Source organism: Miscanthus floridulus, chromosome 18 (genome assembly GCF_019320115.1).
Source record: "Miscanthus floridulus cultivar M001 chromosome 18, ASM1932011v1, whole genome shotgun sequence".
In the NCBI taxonomy this organism is placed as follows: domain Eukaryota; kingdom Viridiplantae; phylum Streptophyta; class Magnoliopsida; order Poales; family Poaceae; genus Miscanthus; species Miscanthus floridulus.
Genome location: NC_089597.1, coordinates 20643393 through 20665969, shown reverse-complemented (window position 1 = coordinate 20665969; position 22577 = coordinate 20643393). Strand labels below are relative to the sequence as shown.

Genomic DNA, 22577 nt, shown 5'->3' with positions numbered 1-22577 from the left:
TCAGACGTTGAAGGGTGAACGCAACAGGACATCCCTTTCGCCTTTCAGCCTTTGAGTTCGTCGGTCCCTGTAACGATTATATGCTTACCGTGCAAGATCATTTTTTTTCATGCTCACGTCAAGGTCACGTGTGCTTCTTTAAGCACGTACTACTGATTACACCATAAAACCTAGGCTAGTCCCTAATGGCCTGATTCCCTGTAGTTTTATACATCTAGGGACTAGACTACTTTGTGGTTAGGTTCAAGTTAACCTCTCTTGAAGGTAAAAACAAAACCGGTTCCCTTTTCTGAAGAATCATGATTCAATTCGCCGGGAGCTGAAAAGGACTCAGCTTTTGAAGCAATGCTTACTTGCTTAGTGGATCGGAGTTGGGCTAGCTTCTCTGTACGTCCGGTGGTTGGGGCGACCAGAGACCAGCGTAGGGTCAGAGGAGCTTGAGATAGAAGAATGATCGCCTACTTTATTCGCCTGCTTTTTTTCATGCCATGAATGAATGAATGAATGAATTATTCCATGATTTTCTGCAAGCTAATGCGCGATGATCGATCTTCCGTAAAAGGCGTAGACAGATGTTCTTACACAATGATGGAATTGATTATTCCTCCTAAAACTATATGCATGCAAGATGACTGCATTGGCCCTGTTCGCTTGAACTTATCGGTCTCTCACAACAAATCAGCGAATAGTACTTTTCAGCCAGGCTTTTCAGCGAAACGAATAGGGCCAATATCAGTATTTTTTTGTTGACAGCTTCCAAATTGAAGTTCCATCTGGTTTTCTTCTGATAAGAATCCAGAGCTGAAGTGCCCTGCATGAAACAACAAGAAAATGCTCTCTGGCTACCTCACTTAAAATCAGAAGGAAAAAAAAAGATTAAGCTAGCATCTTCTGACTTCAGCGCATAATGCGTATATATATCGTGCTTGTACTTTCTCGGACGGACGTAAAGGCCGGAGCCCGGAGCATCCGCATCTAGCGCTGCTGCTAGCCTGCTAGGTTGTGTCTCTACGTGCAGCGCAGATTGTTGTTCTCTCCTTGGGTTCTTCCTGGCTCATTGCTCGATGCTCGCAGGTAGCAAGCGCGCCGTTCACTAGCGCTGTTTAGCTAGCTACAGGGCAGAGACAGGCAGAGCAAGATTGAGGCCAAAACCAGAGGCTGCCTTGGATCCATCCCTGTCCGTGTGCCTCCGCTGAAAATTGGCAGCACCCGGATTGGCGGATTGCTGAAGTGAGACTCTCTTGGCTTGGACAAATTCTAGCTGCATGCAGGCGGGCCTGTCTGTCTGTCCTATGTATGGTTCGTGGGTACACAATTCTGAACACTAAGACAAAGATGGCAGGATTAGCAGATGAGGTGCAGCATCAGCTGCCTCCTGATGTACATAATTGATCATGATTCATGAAGAAACGGCTTTGGCGATGGCGAGATATCCTGGAATCCAAGAACAATGATCGTGCGGCGAGGCAGAAGCGGGAGAGCACACTCCACCGTGCATGCACACGTGCACGGTCGGGTCTGGAAAAGGCAGGCATGAAAAGGTCAAGGAGGAAGAAGGATGAACACGCCATGAATCCATCCATCCATGGCCGAGTACCGAGCTTTTCAACACAGAATTGCACATGTGCGTGTACTCGAGCTGATCACATGGCGAGGCAGGCAGGCGAGCGGATCGGATGGGCAGCCGCCACAGCGCGGCATAAAAACGTCTCTTTTACCGTTGCCCCGATCCCTCTGCATTGCAAGAACTGGAGATGGGCATTGGAGAGATGTGATCATGTCGAACTCGTGAAAGAAAGATACTGCCAGCTGCCCAGTGGCAGGTGCATGGCCTTTGGCACATGAAGGGCAGGGATCGTGTGGGCCTCGGTGCAGTGCAGATGGGACAGGAAAGAGAAACCTACAGCCAGCAACCCAGCATGAGCATGACATTCCCTGGCTGCTTGCCTCTGCTGATATGGGCCTCGTTTAGATTGCGAAAAAATTTCAACCCGATAAATAGTACCACTTTCGTCTTATTTGATAAATATTGTCCAATTGTGGACCAACTAGGTTCAAAAGATTCATCTCGTGATTTCCAACTAAACTGTGTAATTAGTTATTTTTTTTACCTACATTTAATACTCCATGCAAGTGGCTAAAAATTGATGGGATGGAGAGAGAGTGAAAAAACTTGGAATTTGAAGGTGATCTAAACAAGGCCATGATATCCCAACCTGTAGAGAGTGCAGCCGTAATCAGACTCATCAGAGAGACCCATAACCTGATAGTGTAACCATAACCATCTCTAGTCCACTTCGGCATCGCATCCCAGATCTCATGATAGCTATTGGCTGCTGGCGTTTGGCAGGTCAGATCAGATCTACGCTCTGGTCCATGGCCAACACCTCAAAAGCCCTGGTGTGGTGGACTGGTGGCCCCCTGGCAACGACGCTGTCGCATTACTCGCATGGCCGAAGCCCTGGTGTCTGGAAAATGTATGAACAGAGGGGAATCGTATGTCCGAAAGCCTTTCAGATTTCAATTGAGATTTGCAGTACAGGTATAAAAAGACTGTATCTGAATTTCAAGCTAGTTCCATTAATTAAGTGTCATCAGGCGCAGTCTCCAATTCAGCTGCTGAAGCGACGACCCCCTGGGTGGTCTGGCCCGCGGGTTGGGCGCACGTTGCTTGGCGCGTGGCATGTCGGGGGCTCGGGGCGGCGGGCGCGGCGCAGGCAGCCACGACGACGACGTTTCGTGGCCGACGGGGACGGATCGGTCCTGCTCCCGGTCCAGTCCCTTTCCGGGCGGCCGGCGGATCAGATGGATGGGCCATGCGGATGCGGCTGCAGGCTTTGCAGCCAGCAAGGGTACGGACGTAAGTAGGGTGAGTTGAGTGGCGTGCATTGCTGGAGAGCTACTTCGCTGTTCCATTATCGGAGAATAAGGCCAAGCAGTTGGTTGGTAAATCAAAGCAAAGGCATGGTGTTGGTGGTGAACAGAACCGAGTCCGTTGCCTGTGTGTGAGTTCTCATGTCCGTCCATGGCCTGCCAAGTGCCAAGGGAAAACCACAGTTCTCCCTCTATTGTTTTACGTTGCCTTCCATTTTCTTTCTTTCGTGCTGATTGAACGAGAAAATCGCCACAGTAGTAGTAACTTTTTTTTTGTTTTTTAGAAACAGTAACTTTTTTGTTTTTTTAGAAACTAACTTTTCTTTTGTTGGGATTGGGAAATAGGCTGTCGTGACAGAGCAACCCAAACCCAGCCCAAATTTGTGGTGGACTAATTAATGGCCCTGTTAGGACCAACAAGAGCCCACCTCCTGCTTTCTGGGCTAGGCCCGCTTGAGCCCCACTCCAGTTGCCACCATAACTTTATAGCCCGACAGCTCCCAGCCGCCCAAGGCGCTTCTTTGTCCATGCGAAAATGACGTAGGTAGGCCGTCCGTTTCGTTCGGACGCGCGTTGGTGGGCCTTCGACGTCCGTCCGAACGGCCCAACACCACCGTCTACACGGAAGCACCCATCTCGCGTTGCTTAAAATAAAAAGTCTCCGCTCTCACTTTCCTCTCGAATCGCCGCTGCACCCGCATCCATTCTCGAACCCACTCTCGAATCACCGTCGTGGCGTGCTCCACCACGCTCGAGCGCTGCCGCCTGCCTTCCTATCTTCCCACCGCCACTCACCACTCACCGCTGAGTTCCCCGAGGCGACGCGACATGGTCCACGGCGACTGCACTGGCGCGACGTTCTTCACCATGCTCGCCCGCTTGCTGCCACCATCCTCCCTCTCCACTGCACCCGAGCGCCGCTTGCTGGCTACTGCAGTTCTCTACCATGTAGGCTGTGGACGCCGGTGACGCCGTGTTTCAAGTGTTTTAGGTGTTTCAGAAGTATGTTTTCTAGTGTTTTATCAGGATGTTGCGTATGTTGCAATAGCTATATACACACGTTGCAAGTATATGTTTCAAAGTGTTTCAGTTGTTTCGGACGTATGTTTCAAGTATTTCATCTGGATGTTGCATAACATGCATGTTGCAAGCGTCTGTTTTAAGTGTTTCAGGAGTTTCATACGTATGTTACAAGTGTTTTATCTGGATGTTGCATGTGTTGCAATGTCCTTCAAGTGTTTTTAGGTGTTTTGCAAGTGTTTTCAGACGTATGTTGCAAGTGTTTCAACTGTTTTCGGGCTATGTTGCAAGTGTTTTATCTGGATATTGCAAAAGTAGATATGGTGTTGCACATATTGCAATGGGATAACCTGCCGCAGTCGTTTGTTGTAGTTGCTGGGCGTCGCCGAGCGAGCCAGACTGTCCCCGCCTGCATGCGTGTGGAAAGCGTACGAGGCGCAAACGGTCTCCGTGTGTTGTCGGTCGGGTGGGTGGTGCATGGGGTCCAGGTGTCGTGGCCCCCGCGTGGGCGTGCCGGGTGCAGGCGTGGGAAACAGGTGCGAGCACCGGCGTCCGGACGCTAGTAATCCCGTTGTCCATGCATTGCCTCTCTGGCACTCTCATTCACTTGGGATTTCTTCACTTGTCTCTACCGCTCTCAGTTTTTACCAGTCCGAGACCAACCATTCAACCCGGTTACCTATCCCCATTATGTTGCGTATGATTGAGAATTTTGCGACCACTTCTTTCTGCCTTGGTACTGAAAAATATACTTCTGTTATGTTACTCTCACAGATTAATGCTTTATCGATTTAAAAAAGCAAGATATATGAGTAAGCTCACGATTGGTGAGCTTTGTCGATTTTGAAAATCAAACTCGATGTAGCACAGCGGTGGCCGTGGATCCTAGGCTGTGTACAGAAGATTTGCTGGTCGTCTACATGCATGCATTATTGTGTTCTGTCGTTGATAGTACCTCCAGGCTCTGGTCGAAGTGTGGAAGCCCAGACTGACTTACTAGGTATTTAATAAGATCAGGAGAACCACAGGGGCTCCACGTCACCCTGACTGTGTATCCCTGCTATTGCCGGGTTGAGCTCAATCGGAGCCCGCGTCGCCTGCGCTCAACTTCAGCTCGCTGCCTGTCCGAAGCGGCCCTTTTGGCAGGGCTTCACCGGCTCCGGCTCCGGATGAATTTGAGGAGGAGCCGGAGCCTCCAAGAGCCCTGTCAAAGGAGGCTGCTTCCTCTTTGGGAGTGCTCCTGCGTGCTTTGGCTCTGTCACGTTCGCTATAGTGAATTTGAGGAGGAGCCGGAGCCTCTAAGAGCCCTGCCAAAGGGGGCCGCTTCTTCTTTGGCAGCGCTCATGCGTGCTCCGGCTCTGTCACTATTCACGCATTGTAGCCGGAGCTGCAGGAGCCGAAATAATGAGCTCCGCCGGCTCCGCGAACAGTGCTCCATGAACAGTGAGACAAAAAGTAGGAGAGAGAAAAAACGGTTTCAGTGAACGGTGCTGCTACAGTGTATGGGAGATAAAAACGGTTCCATGAACAATGCCTGTGTCTGTAGAAGCCGGAGCCGCACGAGCCGAAACAAACGGGACTAAGCGTGCCCTGCCCATGGGCTCTCTCTCTCAACACCCACGGAATATCAGCCAGTCGTCGTCTCCCTGCCCCTCAGAAGTTTAGGGACTGCAAGAAGACTGGGGTTAGGGAAGGAACGGAAGAGAGTGAGCAAGTCGGCGACTGGAGCTGTCGATTCGCACCCGCACCAGCACCCTCGGATGTTTTTTTCTATATATATATTACACAGTTTTGTCTAATTTTGTTTCACATTATTAGGGGTGGCAAGCCGACAACTCAATGCCGAACTAAGGCCGCAAAGTTACTATACAACAGAGTTTTCAGTACGTGTTTGCAGTTGGTCAGGTGTTTTCAAAGACTCATAAGTAAACTCACAATTTTTTTGGGGGTGCAAGCTCCTCGTCATCTCCTCCCCTGCGGGCTGCGGCTAACTGTCCTCCACTTCATCTTTTGTGCCCCATTATTGCCTCGGTCACCCGGCGTGGCCTTGCTGTGCGCTGGCATAGGGAGCTGCTGATAGGAAGGAGCCCGCCCTTCCCACCAGTTATGGTGCTCACCATGCATGCTGCTGCTCCTTGCCGAGCATATGGTGGTGCAGCTGGCAAGGACCTGTGGGTAGCTGAACGTCGGCAACCCTTCCTCGTTTACGCACGGTGTTTGGCACGGTTGCGGGCCTCCCTCGTCCTCATTGTGATGACCGCGGCGCCGGTGGAGAGTGGTGTGCTACTAAATGAAAGCCGAGTATGCTCTTGTGTAAAGTATTAGACCATGTACCGCGTCTACCGATTGAGTTGATGGTGGTGGTGGTGATCGTGAGAATGTCGAAGACCTTTTTCGACTTTACTGAGCATGCATCTTGTGTGGAGTTACTATATATATCACTACGCCAGATCTTAACATCACTGTTGGTTCAAAAAAACTCCTTCACTGTCGGATTTTAAACCGGCAGTGATGTGGAATTGACATCACTGCCGGTTCTTATGAACCGATAGTGATGTGAATCGGCAATGATGTAGTTTCTAGGAAAGCCAAAAAATTCATTGAAAAATAGGGAATTTTTTTAATACCGGGAGAGGCCCCACTGGACAGCCACACGGTCGCGCGACGCAAGTCACAAGTCAAGCAATTTTTTTCGCCCGAAAAACACGTGCTTCGCGACCATCGGCACTCGAACCCCTATTGTCTTGCTTCACGTCTTCAGCCCCTAACCACTCCACCTATAAGTTGTTTGTGTCCAAACGAGATTTTCGTCCTAGACATTTTATGTCCATCTAATTTTGAAATGGGTATTTGAGAACCTAAATGAATTTAAATGAAAAGGTTGCCAACTACAAAGTTTTATAACTTTTCGAGATCTACAACTTTCATTTTGGTAGTTTCTCCATTCGAGGTCGTTTACAAAATTTAAATTTCAAATTTAAAAAATTCAAACGTAGTTTTCCATGATAAGATGATTTCAAATAAAAAAGTTATCAACTATAAAGTTTCATAACTTTTTGAGATCTACAAATTTTGTTTTTGCTGTTTGTCCATCCCACATCATTTAAAAAATTCAAATTTTAAAATTTTAAAATTCAAACGTAGTTTTCCTTGAGAAGATGGTTTCAAATCAAAAAGTTGTCAACTACAAAGTTTCATAACTTTTTAGGATGTACAACTTTCATTTTGGTAGTTTCTCTATCTGAGGTCGTTTACAAAATTTAAATTTTAAATTTTAGAAATTCAAACGTAATTTTCCTTGAGAAGATGATTTCAAATCAAAAAGTTGTCAACTACAGAGTTTCATAACTTTTCGAGATCTACAACTTCTATTTTGGTCATTTGATCATTTATTCATCCGACGTAGTGGCAGTAACATTGTTCACAAATGTTACATATCCATCTTATTGTTTATAAAATTATAAGAGAGATATATAAATTTTGTAAAGAATGTTATTACCACTTTATCGGATCAAGAAATGACCAAAATAAAAGTTGTAGATGTTGATAAGTTCTACAACTTCTATGTTCATGATTTTTTCAGCTGAAATCATTTAGTATTCCAAAATGACGTTTGAAGTTGTCATTTTTTAAAATTCAAATTCAATTAGATAAAACACAGTCACATGAAAAGATGGATAAACTAATAGTGGTATGAGCACAATAAATTGATAGAGAATGATTTTAGAAAATTTTAGAAAAAAAATCATCAAATTTGAAGTTACTACGAGGGAGAAAGACTAGTTACAAGTTTTAGCCAGAGATTAAAAAGAGAAATCAGAGTTCTTCAATAATTTTAAATTTTAATTTTAAATAGTATTTTCAAGTAGTAAATGATCTTAAATGAAAAAGTTTTCAACTACAAAGTTGCATAACTTTTCGAGATCTACAACTTTTGTTTTGGGCGTTTCTCCATCTGAGACCGTTTGAAAAATTCAAATTTTAAATTTTAGAAATCAAACGTAATTTTTATTAGATAGATTATTTCAAATGAAAATATTTGGACATCCAAATGACCCCAAATTAAAAAAGTTTAAACTACAAAGTTGTAGATCTCGTTGAGTACTACAACTTTGATATAAAGTTCATCTTCATCGGACATCATACGAGAAACTTATGAAGTTTTCTAGTAGCATATCATTGTCTGTTCAAGCCACGAACCAACAGTGATACTATCAGTGTTGGTTTTTGGATAAAACCGACAGTGATGACCCAATATCACTGTCAGTTCTTGGCTAAAACCGATAGTGATATGAACCGACAGTGAATATCCAAATATCAGTGTCGGTTGGTCGTATCACTGTCGGTTTTAGCTTAAAACTGGTAGTGATGGTCTATCACTGTCTGTCACTTTCGTTTTTTTAAAATTCAGCAGTGATGAGGCCGACAATAATATCCAATTATGTAGTAGTGTATATTATACTCCGTACGTACTAAAATGTCACTACGTTGGATGACGAGCGTTGACTGAGAGAACTTGACGTAATGTGCTCTTTGCGCTTAATCGTGGTGCTTACTTTGTTAAGAATGCTATTGTATCAGCAATACTATTTATGCTAGATACTTCCATGGATGAGGATGACCAACGATCGTCGAGAGATAGAAGCTTGCCTTTTGATGCTTAATTAACAAAAATTCGACCGACTGAGGATTCATTGCACGTGCGCGTCACAGCGACCACCAGTCCACCACGCGCGACCCCGCACACCGGCAACAAAGAGGCACCGGGGTATGCCCTTGCACACCGAGGGGCACCAATCGATCAAATCGGCACCTGAGCACGACGGAAGGGACCAGCAGCAGCTAGCGCCAGGCACGATGAGAATCAGGCAGTAGATCGCCGGAGTTTTTTTTAAAGGAAAATTAGCTCGCCGGAGTTGTGGAGAGGACCGGGTTGTGTGAGATGCACAGGATGATCGATTTGGAGGCCGAACTGCTGGCGGCCGGAGGTCCGATCGGTTATTCATACATCGAAGGGTACCGATTCGTTTTTCCGGTGCGCGCGTGCACTCTGCGCCCCCACTTTTCACGCGCCCACGTCCGTGGGGACCGCTGGCGACCTGTGCCCGCCGCTCCTTGTGTCCGGATGGACGGCCACGTAGCCCGCCCCCGTCTGCCTCGCCCCCGCCTCACACGGGCACCCTGCCCAGTCAGTGCGCCACGCTCCTTCCATCGGACCCTGTGTGGGCGGGACTTGGGAGCCGGCCCCTAGCTCGCTGCACCCTTGTCTGCCGGTCCCCAGCTTTATCGCGCCCCATCCTCCGACGCCTGGGCAGTGTGCCATAACTCACCGTGCCCCCGTGTAAACACTTGCAACATGAAACACTTGGATGCAACATGCATCGAACACAGATAAAATATTTAAAATATACTGTTGCAACATATATGTGTGAAACATATGCAACATCTAGATAAAACACTTGCAACATGTGTGTGAAACATATACATCCAGATAAAACACTTACAACATATGTGTGAAACATATGTAACATCCAGATAAAACACTTGTTGCAACATACGTTTGAAAACATTTTTCAAAACGCTTGCAACGTAACACTGAAAACACTTGCAAAAATATGCAACATCCCGATCTACTTTTGCAATAACCATATGTAATAATTGCAATATACTCCCTCCGGTTCTCTAAATCAAGTCGTTTTGGGGTTGTCTTAAGTCAAACATTTTAAACTTTGACTACAAATAACTTCTTTTGGGTTGAGTTTGAAAATATAAAAGTGATGTAAGTAGATCCATCTTGAAATGTAGTTTCATAAAAGTATATATTGACTATATTTTATAAATATTTTATAGCAAAAAGTTATAGTCAAAGTCGTTTCTTAAAGACCGTGTCGATGTCCAAAACGACTTGTTTTATAGAACCGGAGGGAGTATCTCTCAAACATTTGAAATACTTGAAACATACATTTACAACGTAGAGGAAGCCTAGGGTCGGTCGATTCCGATCATCAGGGTGGGATCCGGCGGCAAGTGGCGGCGCACGAGCACCACCACCATCCAGCGCTAGCAGCATCGACCTTGGCTCAGCCTAGCAGGTGACGCGCGCTACGAGAGGGAGCGGGCGACGCAATGCACGACCGAAGGGAGGAGCGAGGTGCGGGTGGGGTGCGTGACGAGCGGGGATGAGGAGCGAGGAGCGAGCGGCGTAGGTGGAGCGCGCGACGGCGTGGGAGCGAGGAGTGAGCGAGCGAGCGGCGCAGGGTCGGGGTGCGGTGGGAGAACGCCGCAGCAACGAGCGGAGTGAGACGCGCCGTCCGAACGAGAATAAGAGACATCTAAATGAGCAGGAATAAAAAAAAAAGGCAAAAGTTGCGGTACATATCATGCTACGCGTCAGTTTGGAGGTAGTAGCTGCGTCAGACGTTCTGTTTGTAGCGTTACCCATGCGGAGGCCCTTCTCGCCTTCGCGTCCGCCTCCGATGCACCAGCGTGAGGACGAGGCGATTGCAGGCCTGGCTGGGCTGCTATGCCAATCAGGTCTTGTAGGCCTTGTAAGGGCCCAGTATGGTCATCCGTTTTCTTTTTTCCCCGCGTACTTTTTCTCTTTGTTCTCCCAACTCCAGTTCCGGCGTTCCCCCCCTGCGCGCTCTCTCTCTCTCTCTCTCTCTCTCTCTGTCTCTCTCTCCCGTGGCGACGACTGGGCGACCGCCGCCGCCGCCCTACGCCAGGTGCCCAGGTCATTGTCGGGTCGTCTTCCTCGGGCCCTTCGCCGGCGATGAGCACCCAAGTACGCCTACCACCTTCTCTTCCCTTCCTGTTATGCGAAACCGAGCTCCCAAACCCTAAGTTAAGCTATTTGTATTCGGATCTAATCTAATTACAAGCGTATGTAGTGTACGTGTAGTGTTATGCCTACTAAGTACCAACTTCGATTGTTTGTTTATTTTTGCCAAAAATTATCGGGTGTGAACACCCATGTCCACTGGATTCACCCCTGTCGTGTGTACTGTGCGTGCTTATCAGTTGGTAGACCTTATTGATTATTAGTATAAGCTCTGATAGTTCATACGTACTGGAATTATTCCAACAGAATAAAAGGCTCAAGGATGTGGAGATCAGTTTCCCTATCGTTTATGGAACCATTTCTTTCTGGCTCGGTAAAAAGGCCAGCGAGTAAGTTTCTGATTCACAAAATACGGAAATTCGTCGTGCTCTTGATACGGATTTAGCCTGTGGATTCTTACTACAGGGAATTCAACGTAATGGCCAATTGTTTCCCCCTGCCTTTGTATGTAGGTACAACTCCCACAAGTGGACTGTATATGTCCGTTCTGCAAACAATGAGGATCTGAGTGTCATAGTTAAGCGTGTGGTGTTTCAGCTTCACCCAAGTTTCCAAAACCCAACAAGAGTCGTGGAGCAACCGCCTTTTGAGCTGTCTGAATCGGGATGGGGAGAGTTTGAGATAGCAATAACCCTTTATTTCCACAGTGATGTCTGCGACAAGCGCTTGGATCTGTAAGTCCTGCTGGTCTTATTTTTCACATTTGTTTATTTTGGGGGGCAAGAGGGTAGTTAATTGTGCACGTGATGTAGGTTTCATCAGCTTAAGCTGTATCCAGAAGAAGAAGCTGGACCTCAATCAACCAAAAAGCCTGTTGTCGTGGAAACATACAATGAGATTGTCTTCCCCGAGCCTACAGAGGCCTTTTTCCAACGTGTGCAGAATCATCCAGCAGCTAATGTGCCCAGGCTTCCTCCTGGTATAACCCTGCCTCCCACGGGTATGTTTCTTTACAACCTGTGTGCATTATATTTCACAATAGGAAATGCCGAAGTAGCACTATGTAACTTCCAATCATCTAGGCACTATGGAAATTGTCCCATATGAAAAGAAACGTGGTGACACTAAGGATCATCCTTTGAGTCAGTGGTTCTCGAATTTCTCTGAAGCTGATGAGCTGTTGAAACTAGCTGCAGCTCGGCAACAGGTGAGACTTGGCTAGCAGCAACTGTCCTTATTTTTCTGATGTGCTTGAACGCTAACACTTTTATATGAAATCTGTAAAATCTAGTGAAATTATTCTATTGGTTCATGGAGAGTTTTTTCAGTTTATTTCTGTTTGGCAACTATATCCATGATAGAGTTGAGGGATGCAAGTTGAAATTTTCCTCTCATAAATGGCAGAAAACTCCCAGTGCCTAGTTTTCTACTGTTTGTTCCTTCTAATATGCATGTTGCACTATTGTGAGCAAACAAGACTGGAGAATTTCACATCGGGTGGGTGCTAGTGTTGATGTAGCTTTCATTTCATCTATTTGATTAGTTTTCCAATCTTGCTCAAAAAAGTTTGTATACTGCTCTCCTTGGGTATGAATGAACATAAATAATGGAATGGGGAAAACCAAGGTTCAAAAAGGTGCTAAGCCACCGATTAGCACCTAGGTAGTCTAAACATAGATTAAGCGCGATTAAGTGTTTACACACTAGCTACATATCAAGAGATTTAGTTGCATAAATGTGACAATAAATAGGAAAGGAAGAGCAATGCCATAACAGCCCACTGAGCCCACTAGAGGAGGAAGCCCACTAGCCCATCTAGACACCATAACACCCAAAAATGCCCTACCAGTAGACAATCCTGGTTCTCACGCAGCTGCGCCGCCTCTCCTCCGCCTGTGCGCCCCCATCTGTCGCTCCGCCTCTCCGCCTATGCGCCCCCACCACTACTCCATCCGCACGCACCCCGTCCTCTCCCCTTTCCATGGCACCCCTGCTTCTGCTGCACACGTGAGGGTGAGCGAAATCGAGCAAAAGGGGCTAAATCGAGCAGAGGGTGAGCAAATCGAGCAACTTAGACACCACGAGGTAGGCATAGATGGAATCATAATACAACAAACCATTTTGCCATCCTAACCTTGTAATCCTCTTCCTTTCTTCACCATCTATGGGTCCTGACAGTTCATGCCACGTTTAATTGAACACCTAGGGCCTAGGCGGTGCTAGGTCTCCACCTAGTGCTTAAGCACACCTAAGCGAGCGTTTAATGATGTTTTCTTTAACACTTGGGAAAACAACGTCCAGTTATTTGACATTGGATTATTTTCGTCCTCTAGGTGCAGGCTCACATAGCCAAGCTGAGAAGGCAGTTAACCATGATAGAAGGAATGCCTCAGCAATCGAAAGCCTTTTCTGGTCAGTAAAACTTCTTGTTTTTCGATGATTATGCTGGTGGGTAACTGGTGATGAACTTTTACTTATCTTCTATGTTCAGTGCCTGGACAGCAGTTTAGGCACATCTAATTTAGCAATGTTAGCGCACCTGATTGTAAGGAAGATGTTGGAATGGAATGTTTCAACAACTGCTTGACAAATTGGATGTGTAACTCTGTATTCACATTGAGGTGGCTGCCTTAGGCTTGCAAATGATGTACTAATATGCAGTTCACTGTGTATATTCTATGAATTGTAGTACCATTAGGCTCATAAGAGAACATTACTAATGTGACCTGTTCTCTATCTGTTCCTATATCGCCATTGCCGTTCTTTTCTATGTATGAAAATGGTATGTCTTTATTGTTAGCCTTATGGTTCTTCAATTTCTTTTTTTTTTCTATATGATGATGGATCTGCCACAGTGAAAGGGAGTAAGGACAAACTAGGCTCACTTCTGCTAACGCTCTTGACGCTACAAATAGTCATGAACATTAGCATTGTTGACTAGGAATTATGCTATGCTCGTCTGACAGGGAGCATGGGTTAACAGTAAGTAACTGTGCTGGACTGCTGATTATTGTGACCTGCTGTGATCCTTTTGTTTTGCACAAGCCTTATGTAATCTACATGATGTCATCTTCCTGTCAATATATTTTTGATCTTTGTGCCATTTTCCATAGTTTTTAAGGCGGTAAGGCGAGGCGTGGCGACCCACCCCCTTCCAGACGTCTAGGCGAGTAAGGCGCGCGGCGAGGCGATGCCATACACATACTATAACCTACTATGGAGTAGCACAAACATACCTTGTTGCTGTCAATCCTAGAGCCCATGTACCAGCAATCCTAAAGGCGCTCTATATCCAAGGAGAAGAGCAGAGGCCTACAATGGAGAGTGGGAGTGGAAGAGTTACCTGTGTGCCACGAGCCTGCGATGACGGGCCAGACGGGGACACAAATCGATGGAGCGCAGGGAGGAAGAATCAATTGAAGGCACGAATCGATAAAGAACCATACGGAAGCACCAATTGGAGCCGCAAATTGATGGAGAATCGGAAGGAGGAACGAATCGGTGGGGTGAATCGGCGGCGGCGGCGGAGGAAGCGCAAATCAATGGAGTAGGAGCAGCGGGACAGAGGCAGTGCGCCACCACCGTGTATTCCAGGTGCTGCGCCGGCCACCCTCTTCCCTTTTCCCTCTTTCCCTACCACCCTCGCCCTTTCCCATCTCTCAATTGACGTGCTGGCCTGGGGTCATGGCATGGGTGTAGGCTCGTGATTTCCCTACGTGCGGAACTCCCCTCGACTTCCCGCGTGCTGAAACCCTGCTCCTTTTCTTGCCTGTGCACTGCTCCTGTGCTGCGCCATCCAAGATTCTGCGCCTACGACACCCGCCCAGCGCACGACTGCGGACGCCATATCCCTCAAGGTCATGGCGACCCCGACGCCCAGGTTTGAAAATTGCCTTGGACGCCAAAGCGACGCCTTAAAAACTATGCCATTTTCTATGGTTGAAATGAACGGCATAATATTCTGCTGGGACCATTTTGTGAACTGAAACTTGGCATGTCAGCATGCATGTTCCATATTTTCTAATCACAAGCTACAGAGTTCAGGAAAGGAATCTGAAGCCATAGGTGTGGCAGTACAATTGCTATAGTTCACTGTTCTCTAGTGTCCTGGACTGTCCTCTAGGCGTCTTCATGAGTGGTTGTGAACTGTGCAAGATTATGCCTTGTCTGGGCATTGTAACTGGCCATATGAGTTATGACTATCAATGGTGACTCGTGACTCTAAAGTTTTGGGCTGCCGACATATTTTTTTAGGTTTACTCGACATAATCTACCGTTTACTCCCTACTTTTGAAATTAAGAGGCATTTTTGTCTTGCACATATACTAAGAAATCATTCAACATGAGTACACATCTTTTATTACTATCCCAAAAAACTGCAGGTGAACGGTAGTTTTCTGATACCGTAGTTTTCTAAACCATGGGTTTGTATGTCTTCGGCTTCCCTGTTCGCGTGCCCTTGAACCAGGCTTCCGTTTCTTTTTTCATCCGAAACAGTGTTTTTCTCTCACAAAATTCTCCAAAATTCCTCCAAATCATCCAAATTCCTCCAGAACAATACCATCCGAACGGGCCTATATATAAAACCATAATTGCTTGATACAGTAGTTTTCTAAAACTACACCATTCCAACAGGCAAATACTATTAGGGCATATGGGACATAACATACATGAAATTGTCCTCTGATGAACAAAATTTAACCCATTTCTGGCCCTCAATATTTACATTTCCTTGCATCTGGGTAAATTTGATTGGAATCTGAATAAAGAGGACTAATCCCTTGCTGGCGGCGAACGACGAATACCTTGTTATAAGAAAGTGTAACAAAAACCTGGGAATTGCCCACTAGTTTTCGCTGGAATTTCTATGACGACACGGCTCTGCTCTCGCAAGAATGGGAAACCAAACCCCTGCATTACTAATTTACAGAGCTTTACCGTTTGACATGGAGAGAGGACACTGCAAATCTACAACTCCGCAAAGGAAAACAAGTGGATCAATGGTGTCTCCCTGGAGATGCCAACCACCGGCCTAGCCTAGGAGCCTAGGATGGATCGTAGTACACGTCCGCGGGACCCTGTCGAGTTCGCTCGCTCTCGCCATGGACGGATGGATCAATCCATGCATGGTCCTGTTCTTCCAGCCTGGTCGCCTGCAAGGACAAGAGGAACCTTCACAAGATCGCCCTGCCGCCTGCCCGCCTCCAAACTCCAATCAATCATGTGACCTGCGAGTCACGTCTCGATGCATGCTTGCTTCCGCCGTCCATGGCGAGCAGACGACGCATGATTAGTCACGCGATTAGTTGGGGATGGCTTCATTCATTTGTTTAATCATGATCAGTTCGTGCATTGGTGGATAATGATGGCCTAGTCGTCCTAGCTGCAGGTAGATCAGAGGATACGCCATGCATCTATGCGTGTACTTGCGAGGTGGCGACCGTCGCGGCGTGCGGCGCGCACACGAGCGCGTGTGGGCGTCGTGGCGTACGACCGCCCCGCCCTGCGATGTGATGCGACTTGCTGTCTCACTCTCTCACTCACCTGCAATGATTCGCGTCAACGTCGTCGGCGACGAGCCACCGGCCGAGGGTGAGTGAGTGAGTGAGTTCGGCCATGTGGAAGCTCAGACGTCGCCGTCGACGTGGGCATGCATGCGTCGCCGATCGGTCGAGGAGGCCACACGTACCAGTAGCATTGTAGCACACCCTACTGCGTGCGTGCGTGCCCTGGAGGTTCCAACTCCGAACAGCCGGTGGTGGTCGGTAAGCTCAGGCATCAGGCTGCGTGCCTGTGCTCTGTATTCGGTTCGGTTCAGAAGCTATTCAGAATGCACGCGCGCCTCTTCAGAGTTCAGTAGCCAGCAGTTCACCACCAGCTGGTGCGTTCTCTGGCGTCTGAATCGCTGCAGTGCAAAGCAAAGCGAGCATACGGCCGGTGGATTGTTGGACCGACCGGCGAGGCCTCTTCATCAGAGTTCAGTAGGCAGGAGCTCTGCAGGGATTTTACAGGAAACCTTCCTCTGCTCCCGACGGAAGCCTGCTTCAGGCCACCTGCAGCTAGCTGCCTAGCTAGCTAAGCTTTCTTGGTACTCTTACCCGTCAGCTAGAATGGACGATGCTCCAATTCTCCAACGCATCCATCGAAGAAGCCTCCCCTCAAGCATCTGCATGCACGCGGTGTCACTGTCGCCGCGGCCGCAAGTGCCGCCTTTCCCGGCGACGGCGACGGCGCACTCGCTGTCGACACCAGACACCAGTGTTTCCAGTTGTCTACCGTTCGATCGGTCCATGGATCCCAAGGATCCACCCTGATTTGTACGTCCCAACCAGCCGCATGCACCTCGATCCTACCCGTGCGCCTTGCATCCGTCAATGAATCTGAAAACGATCTAGTGCATTGGTCTAACCGCCGGAGATTCACATTCACCTAGCTAGCTAGCTAGCTAGCTTGCCCGTCAGTGATCTGCAGGAGCAGGGCACTGAACTGCAACTCTGAAGAACGCACGCATGGTTAGCTGGCAAGATTGGAGGGACGACGACGACGCAGCTTCTGTTGGGCAGCTTCATCATCAGTTCACTTAGGTGTGCTGCGTTCATGCCTGTCTGTTTGCTTGTCGCCGCCTGTCTATTACTACCGCCTGCTGGTGTACTGCGCAGTACTGAAGGACAGTGGTAGCACCGTAGCCGTGCAGGCAGGCATGCGATCTTTCTGAGAATCTCGCAGGCACTGTTGGTCCTGATTTGGGCATGGACGGGACCCTTACGACTGTGCCGTGCATGTACCTGCTGTGTCCCTCTCTGCACGCTCGCTTCTGTTTGCTTGGTAACGATGCAGGCCTGCTGCCACTTGCTAGTTTGGTGAACCAAGCAAGGGTCCAGGCCCATTTCTTCATGCATGCAAGGGTTAGTTGTTGTAATGATGTATCCATCTCAGGCTGACAGACTCAGCTAGGTGGTTTTACCAGTAACATCAGCATCATGCAAAAGGAGCTGATTTTTTTTCCCAAGCTTGATTTGACGGTCATCATCAGGGGATTAAAGAAAAGTAGAATGGGGGGAGATTTGTTGAAGTGTCTATCAGGATTCAGGAATGGTGAGTGAGTGAGTGAGTGAGTGGGCAGGGCAGCCAGCAATTAGTCAAAAAAAAAATCCTTTTAGTACTATTATTCTAGTATGGCCTACCATTTTGTGAGGAGTGCATACCAACATTGTGTTGGGTGTGCCCATACAGGCTTGCTGAACGACTGAACGACAGACCAGCAACACTTGTGAGTGCTGACTTGCTGTACCTTCACTGAACCACAGACCTTAGTCATAAAAAAAAAGCCTTTATTAGATATCTGAGAAATATATAAATAATCACCTGGGATTAATTGAGAGAGAGTGGGCTAGCTGCTCTGATATTTGTTGAGCATATGTATGGTCGTTGTTGGACCATCCATCCATGACCATGATCCATGCCTTGGTTTCCGGCTGAGCTTGATGAGCAGCAGTTCTACCGCTACATACTCATGATGTTTTTTTACATGGATTTTTGGCAGCGCGCAGTTTCCCTGACTTTGATATAGTCCGTGAATTCTAGAAGGAATTTGGATCCTAGTCCTTTTTTCTCGAATATGCAAAATGTTTGCGCATTTCTTACTATCAAAGCAGGGAGGTTTGGCCGCCTCTCAGGGTGGCCACGTCGCCCCGAAATCCCCCCACCGTTCGATTCGGCGATCGACCGTCCAGGCTACGCCTAGCCACTCGCTACAGTCACCGCCCCCGCGACGAAAACCGCCCCGTCTCTCCCCGACCCCGACGGCCTCGTCCTCTCCGCTCTCTGTCTCGTTCTCCCTCCCTCGCTACCGGCTCGCGGAGCGGCTCACGCGACGGCGCGGGACGACCTCGCCGGTGGCCCCCCATCCGCGCGGCGGAGACCTCCCTCCTCCTTCTCCTCCTCCTCCTCCAGCACCACCACCACCACGCCGCTTCCTCCCCGCGACGCGACGCGGCGGGTCGCGCGGCCTAGGGTTTCGGCCCTCCGTCGCCGGTCGTCCCCACGGCCGCGCCGCCACCCAGCGGACGCCCTGACGCCCCGGAGGCCTCTCGCGGTGGAGAAACCTCCGTGGTGGCCGTGCATGACGACGGGGAGGTCACGTCGACAACCTCGGACGTGGATCTGGAGCGGCCGCTCGCGAGGCCCCTACCGGCAGCCGATCTGAGGCTGCACCACGCCGTCGATCTCCCGCAGCCAACGGACGCGGTGGATCTGCGGCGAGCAGCCGGATCCAGCGCGGGATGCAGCTCCTTCGACCTCGCCTTGCAACCGGACCTCAAACTCGCCCGCCGCATCGGGAGCGGCCTGCCCAAGCCCGCCGTGGGCTCCTCAGTGCCTCCTCCAGTCGGGGAGCCTGCGCTACTTTCGTCGGCCAAAACCTAGGTATGGACCAAACCCTAAACAGCAGCGTGCGCTCTCTCCCCTTCTCCCTCCCCTTCCCTAAACTCCCTCTCCTCGCTACGGGGATCGTGCCCCCCCCCCTCTTGCCTACAGCGACCAAGGTCGCCCAGTGTCCATCGTCTCCTGTTGTTCTCCTATGCAGAACTGATATCCTTACCTGTACATTGATGGTTAACTGTTTCATTCATGCCATCTACTGAGGCTTGGGGATTGTGCGATGATGATTCTTTAAAGACTGAGACAATGGAATTGTGTAGTGATGATTATATAACTATTTCATTCATCCATGAATCTTGCTATTTTCGGTGCCTTGGTGGCCACTGTGTCCTTAGATTACTTGCACATTTTTACCCGTTTGTTAGTCAGTATACATCCATTGTCAATAATGTCTTTGCTTCATATGATTGATCGGTTGTCCTATTACTGAGCACACACCCCATTGCCAATGATGTATTACCAGTTGGCCTTACTAACAAGCCAATTTATTACTTGCTGAACTACGGTTTCAGGGTCATTTTTTCCTTAAATTCCTACGCCATACCTATGCATTGCCTTCGGTCTGTAATTCATATTCTATGGTTCCCACAAAAAAGGGTACCGTTGCTTACCTCTCCCTCATTTTTTTGGGGGATTGTAGACTGCTTTGCTCTATTTCATGATTAGTTGAGTATGCAGTTTAGGAGCTACGCACAGAAACAGTCTGGTATTCCCTAGCTCGTACGTTGATGATTAATTGTTTCATTCATGCCATCTACTGAGGCTTGGGGATTGTGCGATGATGGTTCGTTAAAGGCTGCGACAATGGAATTGTGCAGTGATGATTATATAATTATTTCATTCTTCCATGAAACTTGCTATTTGCGATGCCTTTGTGGTGACTGTGTAGTTATATTACTTGCACATTTTTCCCATTTGTTACTCAGTTTACATCCATTGTCAATGATGTCTTTGCTTCGTACGATTTATCGGTTGTTCTATTACTGAGCACACGCCCCATTGCCGGTGATGTATTACCAGTTCGGCTTACTAGGAAGGCAATATATAACTTGCTGAACTGCAATATCAGCCTCATTTTTTCCTTAAAATGCCTAGGCCATAGCTATGTATCTAGACAGTGTGTGTCTAAGTGCATAGCAAAAACAATGTATATCTACAAAAGCCAAAACATCTTATAATTTGGAATGGATGTGGTAGTAGACTTGAAGGAATGAGGGTGCCTCACAATCTGATACATATCAAATGATGAACAAGTGGTTGTTACTGTAGTACACCTGTTTACATGAATCCTCATTTTTTTTGGTAGTATTGTATACCAGACAGTCAGTCATTCTTTCTAACCAAACACCCCACACTCCTATGTATAACAAATTTACTGGAGTCATACCACTTGCAATCTTTTATGAATCCACTGAAATAGCATTAGAACATACAGGCCATTTAGTACAAGAGAAATACAATTTTTAATGATACAAGTCAGTCAGTACAAAAGAGTATCTTTGCAACAAAGATGATGTGCCTTCATTGTTGTTTTCTTAAAGGAATTTTACCATGCTTATTTTTGTAGTAGATTAACCGGTTTTCCAAGCCTTTTTCCTTCTGAAACAAGACAGAAAGGTAGATTGCTCTGTATCTAGGTAGCACGATCTTGTGGATTATGAAACTGTTATATTTATTTTAACAAGAGATTAAACGTTCTATATAAATGAAGAGGGTAGGATGTTAAGATCTGGAAATAGTTAATTAGTTGCTTCTATATAGATTTACAATATTCGGCCACCTTCACATGCCTCATCAAATTTCACAGGTTGGCTATTTTTATTCCAGAATTGTTTTTTCACAAAGCTGCTGTACCTAGACTTAACACTAAATCTATGGCTGATGGCTTAAATGCAGATTTCATGGGTGTAGGCCACGAAGACGCAAATACACGGGTAAGGTAAATGCCATTTCCTTACTTCTTCCAGTTTCTAATCTCTATGTGACTCTAGAGGGAAAAAACATGCTTCATGCTCAGTGTAAATTTTTTCCCCTTTAATTCCTAGGCCATACCTATGCATTGCCTTCGGTCTGTGATTCATATTCTATGGTTCCTACAAAAAAGGTACCGTTACTTACCTCTCTCTCATTTTTTTGGGGGGTTGTACACTACTTTGCTCCATTTCATGATTAGTTGAGTATGCAGTTTAGGGGCTACACACAGAAACAGTATGCTATTCCCTAGGTCGTACGTTGATGTTTAATTGTTTCATTCATGCCATTTACTGAGGCTTGGGGATTGTGCGATGATGGTTCGTTAAAGACTGAGACAATGGAATTTTGCTGTGATGATTATATAATTATTTCGTTCTTCAATGAGACTTGCTATTTGCGGTGCCTTTGTGGTGACTGTCGTTATATTACTTGCACGTTTCTTTCAGTTGTTACTCAGTTTATATCCATTGTCAATGATGTCTTTGCTTCAGACGATTTATCGGTTGTTCTATTACTGAGCACACACCCCATTGCCAATGATGTATTAGCGGTTCGGCTTATTAGGAAAACAATTTATTACTAGATGAACTGCAATATCAGGGTCGTTTTTTCCTTAAAATGCCTAGGCCATAACTATGTCTCTAGACAGTGTGTCTAACTGCATACCAAAAACAATGTATATCTAGAAATTCCAAAACATCTTATAATTTGGAATGGATGGGGTAGTAGAGTTGAACGAATGAGGGTGCCTCACAATCTGATACATATCAGCTGATGAACAAGTGGTTGTTGCTTGAGTACACCTGTTTACATGAATCCTCGTTTTTTTTCCTAGTATTGTATACCAACCAGTCAGTCATTCTGTGTACCCAAACACCCCAAGGTCCTATGTATAACAAATTTACTGGACTCATACCACTTGCAATCTTTTATGAATCCACTGAAATTGCATTACAACATACAGGTCATTTACTACAAGAGAAATAACATTTTAGGTGATACAAGTCAGTTAGTACAGAAGAGTATCTTTGCAACAGAGATGATATGCCTTTATTGTTGGGTTTTTACAGGGATTTTACCATGCTTAGTTTTGTAGTAGATTAACCAGCTTTGCAAGCCTCTTTCCTTCTGAAACAGGACAGAAAGGTAGTTTACGCTGTATCTAGGTAGCACGATCTTGTGGATTATGAAGGTGTTATATTTCTTTTACCAAGAGATTAAACATTCTGTATAAATGAAGAGGGTACGATGTTAACATCTACAAATAGTTAATTAGTTGCGTCTATATGGATTTACAATATTCAGCCAAGCTCACATGCCTCATCGAATTTCACAAGTTGGCTATTTTTATTCAAAAATTGTTTTTTCACAAAGCTGTTGTACCAGACTTAACACTAAATCTATGCCTGATGGCTTAAATGCAGAATTCATGGGTGTAGGCCACGAAGACGCAAATACACGGGTAAGGTAAGTGCCATTTACTTCTTCC

At 46.8% G+C, this 22577-nt stretch overlaps 1 protein-coding gene and 1 long non-coding RNA gene across 2 annotated transcripts; both read left to right on the top strand.

Annotated features, from left to right (window-relative positions):
* The first annotated feature begins 10533 nt into the window (after positions 1-10533).
* On the top strand, positions 10534-13401 carry LOC136522152 (transcription initiation factor TFIID subunit 14b-like). The gene is made up of 7 exons (XM_066515941.1): positions 10534-10678; positions 10982-11064; positions 11188-11409; positions 11488-11675; positions 11758-11882; positions 13009-13087; positions 13167-13401. The coding sequence occupies exons 1-7, from the start codon at positions 10667-10669 to the stop codon at positions 13193-13195; spliced, it is 738 nt and encodes a 245-aa protein (XP_066372038.1). The 5' UTR covers positions 10534-10666; the 3' UTR covers positions 13196-13401.
* Positions 13402-20794: 7393 nt separating this feature from the next.
* LOC136523145 (uncharacterized) lies at positions 20795-22577 on the top strand. Its single transcript, XR_010776123.1, has 3 exons — positions 20795-21053; positions 21160-21218; positions 22513-22577. It is a non-coding gene; the product is annotated as an uncharacterized lncRNA (long non-coding RNA).

Bases quoted from the DNA above. Each gene is read 5' to 3' on its own strand.
- LOC136522152 (XM_066515941.1), top strand. The intron at 11,065-11,187 runs GTAAGTTTCTGA...CTTTGTATGTAG, and splicing joins CTCGGTAAAAAGGCCAGCGA to GTACAACTCCCACAAGTGGA. The intron at 11,410-11,487 runs GTAAGTCCTGCT...CACGTGATGTAG, and splicing joins TGCGACAAGCGCTTGGATCT to GTTTCATCAGCTTAAGCTGT.